We start from the raw sequence: 18,271 nt of genomic DNA on the forward strand, positions 1-18,271 counted from the left end.
CCAATACAAATAGAAGTCATTGGATCACCAACCAATGTAAATAGAAGTTCTTCCATCTCCGGCCGATACAAATAGAAGTTCTTGGCTCAGCCTGATGGCTTACATTCAGCTGCACTCTATAAAATGGAGTCCATCCCAAAATATAGAGGTCACCTGAATTGGGTAATGTAAATATAATTGAGTCCTGTACAGGGGCCCTGATTGAGGGGGCTTGTTTTGGCCCCTGAAACGCGTTGGCTGCCTTTTTTTGTTTTCTGGTAGGTTGTTTGTGGTATCAAATTCTTTAGGATTCTAAGAAGCATTTTTGTTGGGAGCTCCTTGTTGGCCCCATTATACATGGTAGACCATCCACAATTGATTAGGCCTCTGAAGGCAGTTGGCGGCCTGGGTCCAGTGGGCTCCTTACAAGCATAGACACTTACAGTACTGGGTTTGGTGAACTACTGATGGATGGCACCATATTGGGTGCTTTGGTGAGCTACCAATGGATGGGACCACCAGAGTGCCATTGAGGACCCCGTCCTCAAGCAGTAGCACCAGAATTTGTGCCGTCAATCACCTGACACCAATACTGGGAACCCTTCAACTGGCATTGAGACAGGAGAGACGTGTCGCTACCAACTCAGGTAAGACAAGTTCGTTTCTGTAATTATTACCTGAGGAAGGGGTCATCTGGCCCCAAAACATTGCACCATGGTGGTCTGTCACAAATAACTGACCCCATTTGGTATTCTACACGGTGTGTTGGTGAGATTTCACCTTTTTTGGACCTCTTTGGTGGTGCCATCCATCAGTCGTTCACCATGGTCAATGATTATGGCTGTATAGAATGCATTGTATTTTTTATGGCGGCCATCCGACCCTGTCGCCAACTGCCCCTTGAGGGCTGAACAGCATACTGGGCCAAAGGGCACTACAGAAAATTCTAACAAACAAAAGACACATATGTTCCAAAATACTTGTCTGGGGGAATTCCAAGCTGGTTTGTGCTCCATGAATTCTTTGATGCTGTCTCATCCTCAATCCATAATGAGCACCTCCCCCGTTTTGTTGTAGGTACCGCCGGATTCACATCAAGATGGGCATGGTGGACGCACATCTGTACTGCCTGCGCAAATATGTGGTGGACTTCCTCATGGCCGATGAGTACGTAATCTCCGCCGAACAATATCTATGCTGGTCATATAACGGAGCTGTGAGAAAAAAACGTTTTTCTTTTCTATTTTTGTTACATTATTTTATTAATACTGTAATTGGATCTGACATTTACAGTATTAACCACTTGACTACCGGGCACTTCAACCCCCTTCCTAACCAGACCAGTTTTCAGCTTTTGGTGCTCTCACAACTTTGAATGACAATTACTCAGTCATACAACACTGTACACATATGAAATGTTTGTCTTTTTTTCACACAAATAGAGATTTCTTTTGGTGGTATTTAATCACCGCTGGGATTTTTATTTTTTGCCCTATAAATCAAAAAATACTAAAAAATCCTGTAAAAAAATAAAATAAAATAAATTCTTTGTTTCTGTTAAAATTGATTGCAGAGTATTGGCAGAATATGGGCACTGAGCAGCGCTGTGGGCTGGATCTGTAGTGCCCACAGTGCTGCAAACGATCTCTCCCTCTCCTCTCACAATGTACCAATCAGTACAGAGAGGGGAGTTCCCGGGTCTGTACACCCGCTGTGCCCATTATGAGGGGTTCCCACCATCCCTGTGCTGAGTTCCCGGGTCTGTACACCCGCTGTGCCCATTATGAGGGGTTCCCACCATCCCTGTGCCGAGTTCCCGGGTTTGTACACCCGCTGTGCCCATTATGAGGGGTTCCCACCATCCCTGTGCCGAGTTCCCAGGTCTGTACACCCGCGGTGCCCATTATGAGGGGTTCCCACCATCCTTGTGATGAGTTCCCGGGTCTGTACACCCGCTGTGCCCATTATGAGGGGTTCCCACCATCCCTGTGCTGAGTTCCCGGGTCTGTACACCCGCTGTGCCCATTATGAGGGGTTCCCACCATCCCTGTGATGAGTTCCCGGGTCTGTACACCCGCTGTGCCCATTATGAGGGGTTCCCACCATCCCTGTGCTGAGTTCCCGGGTCTGTACACCCGCGGTGCCCATTATGAGGGGTTCCCACCATCCTTGTGATGAGTTCCCGGGTCTGTACACCCGCTGTGCCCATTATGAGGGGTTCCCACCATCCCTGTGCTGAGTTCCCGGGTCTGTACACCCGCTGTGCCCATTATGAGGGGTTCCCACCATCCCTGTGCTGAGTTCCCGGGTCTGTACACCCGCTGTGCCCATTATGAGGGGTTCCCACCATCCCTGTTCTGAGTTCCCGGGTCTGTACACCCGCTGTGCCCATTATGAGGGGTTCCCACCATCCCTGTGCCGAGTTCCCGGGTCTGTACACCCGCTGTGCTCATTATGAGGGGTTCCCACCATCCCTGTGCCGAGTTCCCGGGTCTGTACACCCGCTGTGCCCATTATGAGGGGTTCCCACCATCCCTGTGCTGAGTTCCCGGGTCTGTACACCCGCTGTGCCCATTATGAGGGGTTCCCACCATCCCTGTGCTGAGTTCCCGGGTCTGTACACCCGCTGTGCCCATTATGAGGGGTTCCCACCATCCCTATGCCGAGTTCCCAGGTCTGTACACCCGCTGTGCCCATTATGAGGGGTTCCCACCATCCCTGTGCTGAGTTCCCGGGTCTGTACACCCGCTGTGCCCATTATGAGGGGTTCCCACCATCCCTGTGCTGAGTTCCCGGGTCTGTACACCCGCTGTGCCCATTATGAGGGGTTCCCACCATCCCTGTGCCGAGTTCCCGGGTCTGTACCCCCGCTGTGCCCATTTTGAGGGGTTCCCGGCTCTGTACACCCGCTGTGCCCATTATGAGGGGTTCCCACCATCCCTGTGCCGAGTTCCCGGGTCTGTACACCCGCTGTGCCCATTATGAGGGGTTCCCGGGTCTGTACACCCGCTGTGCCCATTATGAGGGGTTCTCACCATCCCTGTGCTTAGTTTCCGGGTCTGTACCCCCGCTGTGCCCATTATGAGGGGTTCCCACCATCCCTGTGCTGAGTTCCCGGGTCTGTACACCCGCTGTGCCCATTATGAGGGGTTCCCACCATCCCTGTGCTGAGTTCCCGGGTCTGTACACCCGCTGTGCCCATTATGAGGGGTTCTCACCATCCCTGTGCCGAGTTTCCAGGTTTGTATGCCCGCTGTGCCCATTATGAGGGGTTCCCACCATCCCTGTGCTGAGTTCCCGGGTCTGTACACCCGCTGTGCCCATTATGAGGGGTTCCCACCATCCCTGTGCTGAGTTCCCGGGTCTGTACACCCGCTGTGCCCATTATGAGGGGTTCCCACCATCCCTGTTCTGAGTTCCCGGGTCTGTACACCCGCTGTGCCCATTATGAGGGGTTCCCACCATCCCTGTGCCGAGTTCCCGGGTCTGTACACCCGCTGTGCTCATTATGAGGGGTTCTCACCATCCCTGTGCCGAGTTCCCGGGTCTGTACACCCGCTGTGCCCATTATGAGGGGTTCCCACCATCCCTGTGCTGAGTTCCTGGGTCTGTACACCCGCTGTGCCCATTATGAGGGGTTCCCACCATCCCTGTGCTGAGTTCCCGGGTCTGTACACCCGCTGTGCCCATTATGAGGGGTTCCCACCATCCCTATGCCGAGTTCCCAGGTCTGTACACCCGCTGTGCCCATTATGAGGGGTTCCCACCATCCCTGTGCTGAGTTCCCGGGTCTGTACACCCGCTGTGCCCATTATGAGGGGTTCCCACCATCCCTGTGCTGAGTTCCCGGGTCTGTACACCCGCTGTGCCCATTATGAGGGGTTCCCACCATCCCTGTGCTGAGTTCCCGGGTCTGTACACCCGCTGTGCCCATTATGAGGGGTTCCCACCATCCCTGTGCTGAGTTCCCGGGTCTGTACACCCGCTGTGCCCATTATGAGGGGTTCCCACCATCCCTGTTCTGAGTTCCCGGGTCTGTACACCCGCTGTGCCCATTATGAGGGGTTCTCACCATCCCTGTGCCGAGTTCCCGGGTCTGTACCCCCGCTGTGCCCATTTTGAGGGGTTCCCGGCTCTGTACACCCGCTGTGCCCATTATGAGGGGTTCCCACCATCCCTGTGCCGAGTTCCCGGGTCTGTACACCCGCTGTGCCCATTATGAGGGGTTCCCACCATCCCTGTGCTTAGTTTCCGGGTCTGTACCCTCGCTGTGCCCATTATGAGGGGTTCCCACCATCCCTGTGCTGAGTTCCCGGGTCTGTACACCCGCTGTGCCCATTATGAGGGGTTCCCACCATCCCTGTGCTGAGTTCCCGGGTCTGTACACCCGCTGTGCCCATTATGAGGGGTTCTCACCATCCCTGTGCCGAGTTTCCGGGTTTGTATGCCCGCTGTGCCCATTATGAGGGGTTCCCACCATCCCTGTGCTGAGTTCCCGGGTCTGTACACCCGCTGTGCCCATTATGAGGGGTTCTCACCATCCCTGTGCCGAGTTTCCGGGTTTGTATGCCCGCTGTGCCCATTATGAGGGGTTCCCACCATCCCTGTGCTGAGTTCCCGGGTCTGTACACCCGCTGTGCCCATTATGAGGGGTTCCCACCATCCCTGTGCTGAGTTCCCGGGTCTGTACACCCGCTGTGCCCATTATGAGGGGTTCTCACCATCCCTGTGCCGAGTTTCCGGGTTTGTATGCCCGCTGTGCCCATTATGAGGGGTTCCCACCATCCCTGTGCTGAGTTCCCGGGTCTGTACACCCGCTGTGCCCATTATGGGGGTCCCATCATCCCTGTGCTGAGTTCCCGGGTTCTGTACACCCGCTGTGCCCATTATGAGGGGTTCTCACCATCCCTGTGGTGAGTTCCCAGGTCTGTACACCCGCTGTGCCCATTATGAGGGGTTCTCACCATCCCTGTGCTGAGTTCCCAGGTCTGTACACCCGCTGTGCCCATTATGAGGGGTTCCCACCATCCCTGTGCTGAGTTCCCGGGTCTGTACACCAACTGTGCCCATTATGAGGGGTTCCCACCATCCCTGTGCTGAGTTCCCGGGTCTGTACACCCGCTGTGCCCATTATGAGGGGTTCCCACCATCCCTGTGCTGAGTTCCCGGGTCTGTACACCCGCTGTGCCCATTATGAGGGGTTCCTGCCATACTTGCTGGGTTTATTATTTATATGACGGAGGGTGTAGTAGGAGGAGGTCTGATCTCTCAGAGGGGGAGGGAAGATGGAAGCTGTCGGGGGGGATCTGGTCTCTAAGTGATATCGGTAGCCATTGGATAATGATGCCAGTTAGACGTCGTCTCTAATTGAAATTTCTCTTTTTCTGTAACTGTGTTGAGTTTTTACCTCTTTTCTTTCCTCTGCAGTTCAATATCCTCCATCCGGCGGGAGTTGGTACCTTACCTGGTCAGTAAACAGTTCTACTCACATAAGAAGGTGGAACAGGATTTGAGCAAAGAGATCCGAGCGAAGGGTGAGGAACCGGTATAAATGTCCACCATCGTTCCCTCATATCCTCTCCTAGATCAGACCATCCTTCTCCGGGGGGCTTTCCCTAATGTCCCCCCCCCCCCCCCCGCCGCCCCTCTATGTAAGGATGTGGTGTGCCAGCAAACACATACAGTATATATACATTATCTCACAAGTCAGTACACCCCTAAGTGAAAATGTCCAACTTTGGCCCAAAGTGTGAATATTTTGTGTGGCCGCCATTATTTTCCAGCACTGCCTTCACCCTCTTGGGCATGGAGGTCAGCAGAGCTTCACAGGTCACCACTGGAGTCCTCTTCCCCTCCCCCATGATGACATCACAGAGCTGGTGGATGTTGGAGACCTTCCCCTCCTCCACCTTCCATTTGAGGATCCCCCATAGATGATCAATAGGGTTTAGGTCTGGAGACATGCTTGGCCAGTCCATCACCTTCACCCTCAGCTTCTTTAGCAAGGCAGTGGTGGTGTTGGAGGTGTGTTTGGGGTGGTTATCATGTTGGAATACTGCCCTGCGGTCCAGTCTCTGAAGGGAGGGGATCATGCTCTGCTTCAGTATGTCACAGTACATGTTGGCATTCATGGTCCCCACAATGATCTGTAGCCCCCCAGTGCCGGCAGCACTCATGCAGCCCCAGACCATGACACCCCCACCACCATGCCTGACTGTAGACAAGACACACTTGTCTTTGTCCTCCTCACCTGATGGGGGTCCTCTGATGTGAAAGAAGGATTCCTGATGTGATGGGGGGACCTCTGATGTGATGGGGGGACCTCTGATGTGATGGGGGGACCTCTGATGTGATGGGGGGGTCTCTGACGTGATGGGGGGACCTCTGATGTGATGGGGGACCTCTGACGTGATGGGGGTCTCTGACGTGATGGGGGGTCTCTGACGTGATGGGGGGACCTCTGACGTGATGGGGGGTCTCTGATGTGATGGGGGGTCTCTGATGTGATGGGGGGTCTCTGATGTGATGGGGGGACCTCTGATGTGATGGGGGGATCTCTGACGTGATGGGGGGACCTCTGATGTGATGGGGTCTCTGACGTGATGCGGGGTCTCTGACGTGATGGGGGGACCTCTGATGTGATGGGGGGACCTCTGACGTGATGGGGGGTCTCTGACGTGATGGGGGGACCTCTGACGTGATGGGGGGACCTCTGACGTGATGGGGGGACCTCTGATGTGATGGGAGGACCTCTGATGTGATGGGGGGACCTCTGACGTGATGGGGGTCTCTGATGTGATGGGGGGACCTCTGATGTGATGGGGGGACCTCTGACGTGATGGGGGGTCTCTGACGTGATGGGGGTCTCTGACGTGATGGGGGGTCTCTGATGTGATGGGGGGTCTCTGATGTGATGGGAGGACCTCTGATGTGATGGGGGGACCTCTGACGTGATGGGGGGTCTCTGATGTGATGGGGGTCTCTGATGTGATGGGGGGTCTCTGACGTGATGGGGGGACCTCTGACGTGATGGGGGGTCTCTGACGTGATGGGGGTCTCTGACGTGATGGGGGGTCTCTGATGTGATGGGGGGTCTCTGATGTGATGGGGGGACCTCTGATGTGATGGGGGGACCTCTGATGTGATGGGGGGTCTCTGATGTGATGGGGGGTCTCTGATGTGATGGGGGGACCTCTGATGTGATGGGGGGTCTCTGACGTGATGGGGGGTCTCTGACGTGATGGGGGGACCTCTGATGTGATGGGGGGTCTCTGACGTGATGGGGGGTCTCTGATGTGATGGGGGGTCTCTGATGTGATGGGGGGTCTCTGATGTGATGGGGGGACCTCTGATGTGATGGGGGGTCTCTGATGTGATGGGGGGTCTCTGATGTGATGGGGGGACCTCTGATGTGATGGGGGGACCTCTGATGTGATGGGGGGTCTCTGATGTGATGGGGGGACCTCTGATGTGATGGGGGGTCTCTGACGTGATGGGGGGTCTCTGATGTGATGGGGGGTCTCTGATGTGATGGGGGGTCTCTGATGTGATGGGGGGACCTCTGATGTGATGGGGGGTCTCTGACGTGATGGGGGGTCTCTGATGTGATGGGGGGTCTCTGATGTGATGGGGGGTCTCTGATGTGATGGGGGGACCTCTGATGTGATGGGGGGTCTCTGACGTGATGGGGGGTCTCTGACGTGATGGGGGGTCTCTGACGTGATGGGGGGTCTCTGATGTGATGGGGGGACCTCTGACGTGATGGGGGTCTCTGACGTGATGGGGGGTCTCTGACGTGATGGGGGGACCTCTGATGTGATGGGGGGTCTCTGACGTGATGGGGGGTCTCTGACGTGATGGGGGGTCTCTGATGTGATGGGGGGTCTCTGATGTGATGGGGGGGTCTCTGACGTGATGGGGGGGCCTCTGATGTGATGGGGTCTCTGACGTGATGGGGGGTCTCTGACGTGATGGGGGGACCTCTGATGTGATGGGGGGGGCCTCTGATGTGATGGGGGATCTCTGATGTGATGGGGGATCTCTGATGTGATGGGGGTCTCTGACGTGATGGGGGGTCTCTGATGTGATGGGGGGTCTCTGATGCGAACAGTTGAGGTTTCGGACATTTGTCTGGGGGGTGGGGCCCTGTACAGGGAGTGGCTATATAACAAAGATGGTGGCCATGCAGTTCAGTGTCTTCTAAGCCATAGAGAAATGGGTGTGAAGGGGAATGTTCTGACAGATTTCCGGTACAACTCGTAGGTTCTGCTGCTAACATCATTCATGTATTCTCTGCTCTTTCCCCCCCGACAGACATCCTCAGCTTTATACCTCGCGATGAGCTCCTGGAAACAGCGCTGAGTAAATCGAGTTGGAACGACCACCGCGGTGACATGCGGGAACCTTACCACGGCAGCCGCCTGCGCTGCTACGTCCACGTGGCCCACAACGAGCTGTGCTGCAGAGTGAACAGTCTGGGGATGTACATTGAGGCCAACAAGCAGGTGGGTTGTCGGTATGGTGTTGTCCTCTCATTGGTGCCGGCCGTGTCGTGTGTAACTGTGAGGGAGGGACTAACGCACCTTTAATGTAGACATGAATAATTCTTCTGTAAAGGTCCCATTTCCGGGCTCACCGCCCCGATATCCTTGTAAGACCGGATGCCGCTCTGCTCTCTCCTACAGCGAGGCCACCAGTCATTGAGCTGCCCCTGTGTGGTATCCTGCTGTAAATACATCACCGATGTCCACAGTGGGCGGTCCCAGGCTGGTCAGACTCCCAGTCTGTCCCATCCATTCAGACTGACAGCGCATATTAGTACAGCTTCGCATAACCGCGCAATTGTCATTCAAAGTGCGACAGCGCTACAATTTGGCTTGGGCATGAAGGGGGGGGGGGGAATGCCCGGTATTGAAGGTGTTAAAGCGATAAAGACACCTTGTCCATGCAGGGCATTCACATAGTTACATAGGAGGTGAGGATGAAAAAAGACACCAGTCCATCAAGTCCAACCCATGTGTGTGATTATATGTCAGTATTATATTGTATATCATGTATGTTGTGTGATTATATGTCAGTATTACATTGTATATCATGTATGGTGTGTGATTATATGTCAGTGTTACATTGTATATCATGTATGTTGTGTGATTATATGTCAGTGTTACATTGTATATCATGTATGTTGTGTGATTATATGTCAGTGTTACATTGTATATCATGTATGTTGTGTGATTATATGTCAGTATTACATTGTATATCATGTATGGTGTGTGATTATATGTCAGTGTTACATTGTATATCATGTATGTTGTGTGATTATATGTCAGTGTTACATTGTATATCATGTATGGTGTGTGATTATATGTCAGTGTTACATTGTATATCATGTATGTTGTGTGATTATATGTCAGTATTACATTGTATATCATGTATGGTGTGTGATTATATGTCAGTGTTACATTGTATATCATGTATGGTGTGTGATTATATGTCAGTGTTACATTGTATATCATGTATGTTGTGTGATTATATGTCAGTGTTACATTGTATATCATGTATGTTGTGTGATTATATGTCAGTGTTACATTGTATATCATGTATGTTGTGTGATTATATGTCAGTATTACATTGTATATCATGTATGGTGTGTGATTATATGTCAGTGTTACATTGTATATCATGTATGTTGTGTGATTATATGTCAGTATTACATTGTATATCATGTATGGTGTGTGATTATATGTCAGTATTACATTGTATATCATGTATGTTGTGTGATTATATATCAGTATTACATTGTATATCATGTATGGTGTGTGATTATATGTCAGTATTACATTGTATATCATGTATGGTGTGTGATTATATGTCAGTATTACATTGTATATCATGTATGTTGTGTGATTATATATCAGTATTACATTGTATATCATGTATGGTGTGTGATTATATGTCAGTATTACATTGTATATCATGTATGGTGTGAATGCAAGACAAGTTTGAGCCAACACCCGTCGGAAAAAATCCACGGTTTTGTTGTCGGAATGTCCGATCGTGTGTACGCGGCATAACCCTCTACGTAGTTTAAGGTTAAACCTCTTTTCTTCTCATTTTAATGAGTGGCCACGAGTCTTGTTATATTCCCTTCTGCAAAAAAGTTTTCTCCCTGTTGTGGGGTCACCAGTCCGGTATTTATATATTTTGGGGTCACCAGTCCGGTATTTATATATTTTGGGGTCACCAGTCCGGTATTTATATATTGTGGGGTCACCAGTCCGGTATTTATATATTGGGGGGTCACTAGTCCGGTATTTATATATTGGGGGGTCACCAGTCTGGTATTTATATATTGTGGGGTCACCAGTCCGGTATTTATATATTGTGGGGTCACCAGTCCGGTATTTATATATTGTGGGGTCACCAGTCCGGTATTTATATATTGTGGGGTCACCAGTCCGGTATTTATATATTGTGGGGTCACCAGTCTGGTATTTATATATTGTGAGGTCACCAGTCCGGTATTTATATATTGTGAGGTCACCAGTCCGGTATTTATATATTGTGGGGTCACCAGCCCGGTATTTATATATTGTGGGGTCACCAGCCCGGTATTTATATATTGTGGGGTCACCAGTCCGGTATATATTGAAATTGTAATGAAACGTCCCTCACACCGATTGAGTGGCTTTCGTAATATACCTCTTCTTCCCCGTCTGAATGTAGATATCAGATATTCCTGACAACCACAAAATAAGACAATACTTGTTTGGTTGCTGAACATGGACTGTTTATTGAAAACACGGGTACACAGATAATACTGCCAGCTTTGCATGCCAGACGGGGTAGACTGTCCAATCAGCAAGAAAAGCTGTTGGAGGAATTCGCCCCCACCACAGCTAATCTACATACACATCCCATAATATCCAAGGCAGACACAATAGAACATTGGAATACAGCCGCATCCAGCAGAGACCATCATGACCTCCTTAATAATTTGCATTACATAACAGAACATCTTCCTAAATGCTTGTAGGTCCCTCAAATGCCCGGGCCCATAGTCGGCATGCAGGAGGCCGGCATTCAGTCCCCTCCAACAGCCCCTGTCCCGGGTGAGTCTGTCCCATTTCTCCCCCATCAAAAGTCAACTAACAAGGCCCCGGACCTCCCCCTGGTCTGGACATGCGTTAGTCGGGCAGAGAGAACTCACATAGTCAGTCCGCATGATCCCCGTTCTTGGCTGCCAGGAATAGTGGTCATCAGTAGGTGTGGGGCCGAGGTCATTGACTCTCTGCCCGGGTGCCAGCTCTTCAGCTGGGTGGCAGCGCAGGACCCCAGAGTATCACAGGTGAGGGTGTCAGATACTATGATGGGGGAGGGGTTCATCTGACGTCTCTGTTTCTGTCCGGCAGGTACAGGTGTGCGGCCTCTGCGGGGAAGATCTGCGCGTTCACCCGTCCGCTACCATCGCAGATAAGCTCATGGTGAGTCTGGAGCAGATCATGGACATTATTATTATACAGGGTTCAGTCTCGGGGCCCCTCTACAGCAGAACCAATGGAAGAACAGAACTTTTTGTGCAATTTTGTGTTAAAATCTTTATTTTTTGCTAGAAACCCCCCAAACATTAGACTTTTTTTTCTTTAGCAGAGACCCGGGAGCAGGGACGGCGATCCTCGGCACCCCCCATGGTTTGGAACTACATTTCCCATGATGCTCTTTGATGATGGTGCACTCTGCAGTGTAGTGGAGCATCATGGGAAATGTAGTTCCAAACCATCGGGGGTGCCGAGGATTCGCCGTCCCTGCTCAAGCGAATAAAATAGCGATCAATGCAATATTTTATGTCACGCGGTATTTGCACAGCAGTTTTTCAAACACAGTTTGGGGAAAAAACGCAAACATATAACCCAATTGTTTAGTATGATATAAAAGATGATGTCACGGCGAGTAACTGGATACCAAACACGCCACGCATTACAGCATTTGTTACCCCAACACTTCATATATGTGGCCCTTGTCCCTTCATATATGTGGCCCCTGTCCCTTCATATATGTGGCCCCTGTCCCTTCATATATGTGGCCCCTGTCCCTTCATATATGTGGCCCCTGTCCCTTCATATATGTGGCGGCTGTCCCTTCATATATGTGGCGGCTGTCCCTTCATGTATGTGGCGGCTGTCCCTTCATATATGTGGCCCCTGTCCCTTCATATATGTGGCCCCTGTCCCTTCATATATGTGGCGGCTGTCCCTTCATGTATGTGGCGGCTGTCCCTTCATGTATGTGGCGGCTGTCCCTTCATATATGTGGCGGCTGTCCCTTCATGTATGTGGCGGCTGTCCCTTCATATATGTGGCGGCTGTCCCTTCATATATGTGGCCCCTGTCCCTTCATATATGTGCCGGCTGTCCCTTCATATATGTGGCGGCTGTCCCTTCATATATGTGGCAGCTGTCCCTTCATGTATGTGGCGGCTGTCCCTTCATATATGTGGCGGCTGTCCCTTCATGTATGTGGCCCCTGTCCCTTCATATATGTGGCAGCTGTCCCTTCATGTATGTGGCGGCTGTCCCTTCATGTATGTGGCCCCTGTCCCTTCATATATGTGGCGGCTGTCCCTTCATATATGTGGCGGCTGTGCCTTCATATATGTGGCGGCTGTCCCTTCATATATGTGGCGGCTGTCCCTTCATGTATGTGGCGGCTGTCCCTTCATATATGTGGCAGCTGTCCCTTCATATATGTGGCGGCTGTCCCTTCATATATGTGGCGGCTGTCCCTTTATGTATGTGGTAGTTGTCCCTTCATATATGTGGCGGCTGTCCCTTCATATATGTGGCAGCTGTCCCTTCATGTATGTGGCAGTGGTCCCTTCATATATGTGGCCCCTGTCCCTTCATACATGTGGCTGCTGTCCCTTCATATATGTGGCTCCTGTCCCTTCATATATGTGGCCCCTGTCCCTTCATATATGTGGCCCCTGTCCCTTCATGTATGTGGCGGCTGTCCCTTCATGTATGTGGCAGCTCTCCCCTGTACTGGTATGAGGAAGTCTCCTGCTCTCTTTGTATCGCTTCCTGTGTGAGATCCCTGCTGATCCTGCCAGCCCCTCTGCTTTCCTGTTAAACACTGCTTACCACACTAAGCAAGGAGAACACAGCATGATCAGTTCTCTAGGTTTGCTGGGAACACAGCCTGCTCTCCTTCAATGATCAGACCTGTCCCGACACGCCCCCCGCTGCACAGTAATTCACTGGGAAGATCAGTGTGCTGCTGCTTTTCCTCCCCCCAGCTCTTATGTAGCCGAGAACAGAAGGAATGTGATCACTTAAGCCGGGTTCACACATTTGTGGCTGCGGGTTCCTGCCTGGGGTCTGGTGTGTGTCTCTTCACCGGCCCCCAAACACTCACTGGCCCCCCAAACCCCCACCGGCCCCCAAACCCTCACCAGCCCCAAAACACTCACCGGCCCCCAAACCCCCACCGGCCCCCAAACCCTCACCGGCCCCCAAACACTCACTGGCCCCCAAACACTCACTGGCCCCCAAACCCCCACCGGCCCCCAAACCCTCACCAGCCCCAAAACACTCACCGGCCCCCAAAACACTCACCGGCCCCCAAACCCCCACCGGCCCCCAAACCCTCACCAGCCCCAAAACACTCACCGGCCCCCAAACCCTCACCGGCCCCAAAACACTCACCGGCCCCCAAACCCCCACCGGCCCCCAAACACTCACTGGCCCCCAAACACTCACTGGCCCCCCAAACCCCCACCGGCCCCCAAACCCTCACCAGCCCCAAAACACTCACCGGCCCCCAAAACACTCACTGGCCCCCAAACCCTCACCAGCCCCAAAACACTCACCGGCCCCCCAAACCCCCACTGGCCCCCAAACCCTCACCGGCCCCCAAACCCTCACCAGCCCCAAAACACTCACCGGCCCCCAAACCCTCACTGGCCCCCAAAACACTCACCAGCCCCAAACCCTCACCAGCCCCAAACCCTCACCAGCCCCAAAACCCTCACCAGCCCCAAAACCCCCACCGGCCCCCAAAACACTCACCAGCCCCAAAACACTCACCAGCCCCAAAACACTCACCAGCCCCAAACCCTCACCAGCCCCAAAACACTCACCAGCCCCAAACCCTCACCAGCCCCAAAACACTCACCAGCCCCAAAACACTCACCAGCCCCAAACCCCCACCGGCCCCCAAAACACTCACCGGCCCCCAAAACACTCACCGACCTCCAAACACTCACCAGCCCCAAAACACTCACCAGCCCCAAAACCCCCACCGGCCCCCAAAACACTCACCAGCCCCAAAACACTCACCAGCCCCAAAACCCCCACCGGCCCCCAAAACAGTCACCAGCCCCAAAACACTCACCAGCCCCAAAACCCCCACCGGCCCCCAAAACACTCACTGGCCCCCAAACACTCACCAGCCCCAAAACACTCACCAGCCCCAAAACCCCCACCGGCCCCCAAAACACTCACCAGCCCCAAAACACTCACCAGCCCCAAAACCCCCACCGGCCCCCAAAACACTCACTGGCCCCCAAACACTCACCAGCCCCAAAACCCTCACCGGCCACCCAAACCCTCACCAGCCCCAAAACACTCACCGGCCCCCAAAACACTCACCAGCCCCAAAACCCCCACCGGCCCCCAAAACACTCACCAGCCCCAAAACACTCACCAGCCCCAAAACCCCCACCGGCCCCCAAACACTCACCAGCCCCAAAACCCTCACCGGCCACCCAAACCCTCACCAGCCCCAAAACACTCACCGGCCCCCAAACCCCCACCGGCCACCCAAACCCTCACCAGCCCCAAAACACTCACCGGCCACCCAAACCCTCACCGGCCCCCAAACACTCACCAGGGCTCTGCGGCTGCCCCGGTGATGTGGGAACCGGTTCCATAGAGCGTCGGTCACACTCGCCTGTCATGTGAATTTTAGGCGGGGAAACCCTCATCCAATCCGCATGTATGTGATCCCGGCCTTATAAAAAAGGGAGAAGGAATTTATAATGTAATTTTATATCTATACACGGCCCCTTTTCACTGATCGTTTCTCGGGTGCGCCGGTAAGAGCGGTAAACCCAAGAAACAATGACGCTGGGGGGAGGGGGGGGGCGGCTTCCCCTCCCGCTGATTCTGAAAGTGTTCCAGTGGCTAATGAGCTGCTTGGACCACTTTCATGAGAAAGCCGACCCCTGCCTGAAAAGAATTCATACCGGCTTATGATGAGATCTTCCGTTATAATCCCGGTAAACCACTTGTGACCCGCAATGTGCGTTTATATATATATATTTATGTATTGCGGTCAGGAAGTGCGTTAGAAGAGCCTGATGTATGTCGGAGGGCAGTAAAGTGATTGTAAAGGCTGAAGGTAAAGAACCTCCTGTGTGCTTCTCCCCCCTCAGCCCCCCAATACTCCCCTGAGCCCCCTCCCCATCCAGCCATGTGCATGGTGCCTCAGCTGTCCCGGACACCCTCTCCTTATTGGCTGAGATAGCAGCGGGAGCCATTGGCTGCCACTGCTGTTAATCACAGCCGGTGAGCCAATGAGGAGGGGGCAGGGCTGAGCCCGCAGCTCTATGTGTCTTATAGGCGTAGAGAGGGGGGCACGGGAGCGAGCACACACACAGTCAAGGTGGAGGGACCTGGAGTCCTGGCGGGAGGAAGAGGAGGATCGGGGCTGCTCTGTGCAGAACCATTACACAGAGCCGAGAAGTATAAGATGTTTGTTTTATGTGTTTTTTAAAGCCGATTCTTTAATATCAACTTTAACATTCATAGTCCGTTGCACCTCCCATTCCAAATATGTGGATAGAAGGAGCTCTAATCAACAAATCCACAGAAATTGATTTTTTCCCAGTCCTGATTGGAGTTGTGAAGGGTCTCTGTCCACAGTGGAGATTTCTACCCACTTCCTGTGTGGTCACCAGGACAGGAAGTGATGGATATGCTGATTTGTGTGTGTGGGGGAGGGGTAATGATGGGATCTCTTCCTCCTCAGGTGGGGTCGGACAGCATGGTCGGGGCTCAGACGCAGGTCGGGGAGAAGACCTCCATAAAACATTCGCTTCTCGGCTCCAACTGCACCATCAGAGACCGAGTGAAGATCACCAACTGCATCATCATGAACGGCGTCACCGTGAGCGACAAGTATGTATGTCAGCCGACCCCCACCCCACATCTGTCACCCCCTCCCCCTCCCCACATCTGTCACCCCCTCCCCATCCCCATCCCCAATACAGCAAAGTTCTCTTCTGAGGCCGGAAGCTGTCCCTTCCTTTTCCTGCAGAGTAAGAGTGGCCAATGTGCCAATCCAGTGCCTGATCCCTTCTTAAATCCTCCCTCCGCCCCCCCTTCAGTCTTGCACAGGTGTACCGGCTCCTCCCCCATCAGTCATGCACAGGTGTAGCGGCTCCTCCCCTTCAGTCTTGCACAGGTGTAGCGGCTCCTCCCCTTCAGTCTTGCACAGGTGTACCGGCTCCTCCCCTTCAGTCTTGCACAGGTGTACCGGCTCCTCCCCTTCAGTCTTGCACAGGTGCACCTGCTCCTCCCCCTTCAGTCTTGCACAGGTGTACTTGCTCATCCCCCTTCAGTCTTGCACAGGTGTACCGGCTCCTCCCCTTCAGTCTTGCACAGGTGTACCGGCTCCTCCCCTTCAGTCTTGCACAGGTGCATCTGCTCCTCCCCCTTCAGTCTTGCACAGGTGTACTTGCTCATCCCCCTTCAGTCTTGCACAGGTGTACCGGCTCCTCCCCTTCAGTCTTGCACAGGTACACCGGCTCCTCCCCTTCAGTCTTGCACAGGTGTACCGGCTCCTCCCCTTCAGTCTTGCACAGGTGTACCGGCTCCTCCCCTTCAGTCTTGCACAGGTGTACCGGCTCCTCCCCTTCAGTCTTGCACAGGTGTACCGGCTCCCCCCCTTCAGTCTTGCACAGGTGCACCTGCTCCTCCCCCTTCAGTCTTGCACAGGTGTACTTGCTCCTCCCCCTTCAGTCTTGCACAGGTGTATCGGCTCCTCCCCTTCAGTCTTGCACAGGTACACCTGCTCCTCCCCTTCAGTCTTGCACAGGTGTACCGGCTCCTCCCCTTCAGTCTTGCACAGGTGTACCGGCTCCTCCCCTTCAGTCTTGCACAGGTGTACCGGCTCCTCCCCTTCAGTCTTGCACAGGTGTACCGGCTCCTCCCCTTCAGTCTTGCACTGGTGTATCGGCTCCTCCCCTTCAGTCTTGCACAGGTGCACCGGCTCCTCCCCTTCAGTCTTGCACAGGTGTACTTGCTCCTCCCCCTTCAGTCTTGCACAGGTGTATCGGCTCCTCCCCTTCAGTCTTGCACGGGTGTAGTGGCTCCTCCCCTTCAGTCTTGCACAGGTGTCCCGGCTCCTCCCCTTCAGTCTCGCACAGGTGTCCCGGCTCCTCCCCCTTCAGTCTCGCACAGGTGTTGCGGCTCCTCCCCCTTCAGTCTTGCACAGGTGTAGGGGCTCCTCCCCCTTCAGTCTCGCACAGGTGTTGCGGCTCCTCCCCCTTCAGTCCTGCACAGGTGTTGCGGCTCCTCCCCCTTCAGTCTTGCACAGGTGTAGCGGCTCCTCCCCCTTCAGTCTCGCACAGGTGTGCCAGCTCCTCCCCCTTCAGTCTCGCACAGGTGTGCCAGCTCCTCCCCCTTCAGTCTTGCACAGGTGTAGCGGCTCCTCCCCCTTCAGTCTTGCACAGGTGTTGCGGCTCCTCCCCCTTCAGTCTTGCACAGGTGTAGTGGCTCCTCCCCCTTCAGTCTTGCACAGGTGTTGCGGCTCCTCCCCCTTCAGTCTTGCACAGGTGTAGCGGCTCCTCCCCCTTCAGTCTTGCACAGGTGTGCCAGCTCCTCCCCCTTCAGTCTCGCACAGGTGTGCCAGCTCCTCCCCCTTCAGTCTTGCACAGGTGTAGCGGCTCCTCCCCCTTCAGTCTCGCACAGGTGTCGCTGTTTGTGTTGCCTCCCGTATAAAATAACCGCAGTTGTCACATTGAGTTTCGCTGTTGTGGGTGTTACAACCCTTCTGGGAACAGACAAAACTCCGCCCTTCAGCACACAGAAAGCCCGCCCTGCAACAGCGAGTCTCAATGTGAAAACTTCCCCCGCTGTTCACAGAGCGTTGGCTGACGCCTCCGACCATCTGCGCTTGCGCTGCGTTGATGTCACGCCAGCTGGAGTGACGCTTGTTACTGCGCATGCACAGACCCATCGTGGGGGGGGCATTTTTCGATAGAACACCGGGGGCTGGGACGTTCTCAGGA

The 18,271-nt window shown here is 53.7% G+C and overlaps 1 protein-coding gene across 1 annotated transcript in view; it reads left to right on the top strand.

The window, feature by feature from the left end:
- Positions 1-1,056: 1,056 nt before the first annotated feature.
- The window catches only part of EIF2B3 (eukaryotic translation initiation factor 2B subunit gamma), a gene marked incomplete at its 5' end in the record, with an annotated part of 28,299 nt that continues 11,084 nt past the window's right edge, over positions 1,057-18,271 (top strand). The window contains 5 exon segments of the mRNA XM_077450819.1: positions 1,057-1,146; positions 5,407-5,513; positions 8,293-8,483; positions 11,391-11,462; positions 16,009-16,157. Of these exon segments, the coding sequence (XP_077306945.1) occupies positions 1,057-1,146; positions 5,407-5,513; positions 8,293-8,483; positions 11,391-11,462; positions 16,009-16,157 (609 nt within the window).

Source organism: Lithobates pipiens, unplaced genomic scaffold, assembly GCF_037356315.1.
Source record: "Lithobates pipiens isolate NorthernLeopardFrog02 unplaced genomic scaffold, aLitPip1_a1.2 Scaffold_23, whole genome shotgun sequence".
Classification (NCBI taxonomy): Eukaryota; Metazoa; Chordata; class Amphibia; order Anura; family Ranidae; genus Lithobates; species Lithobates pipiens.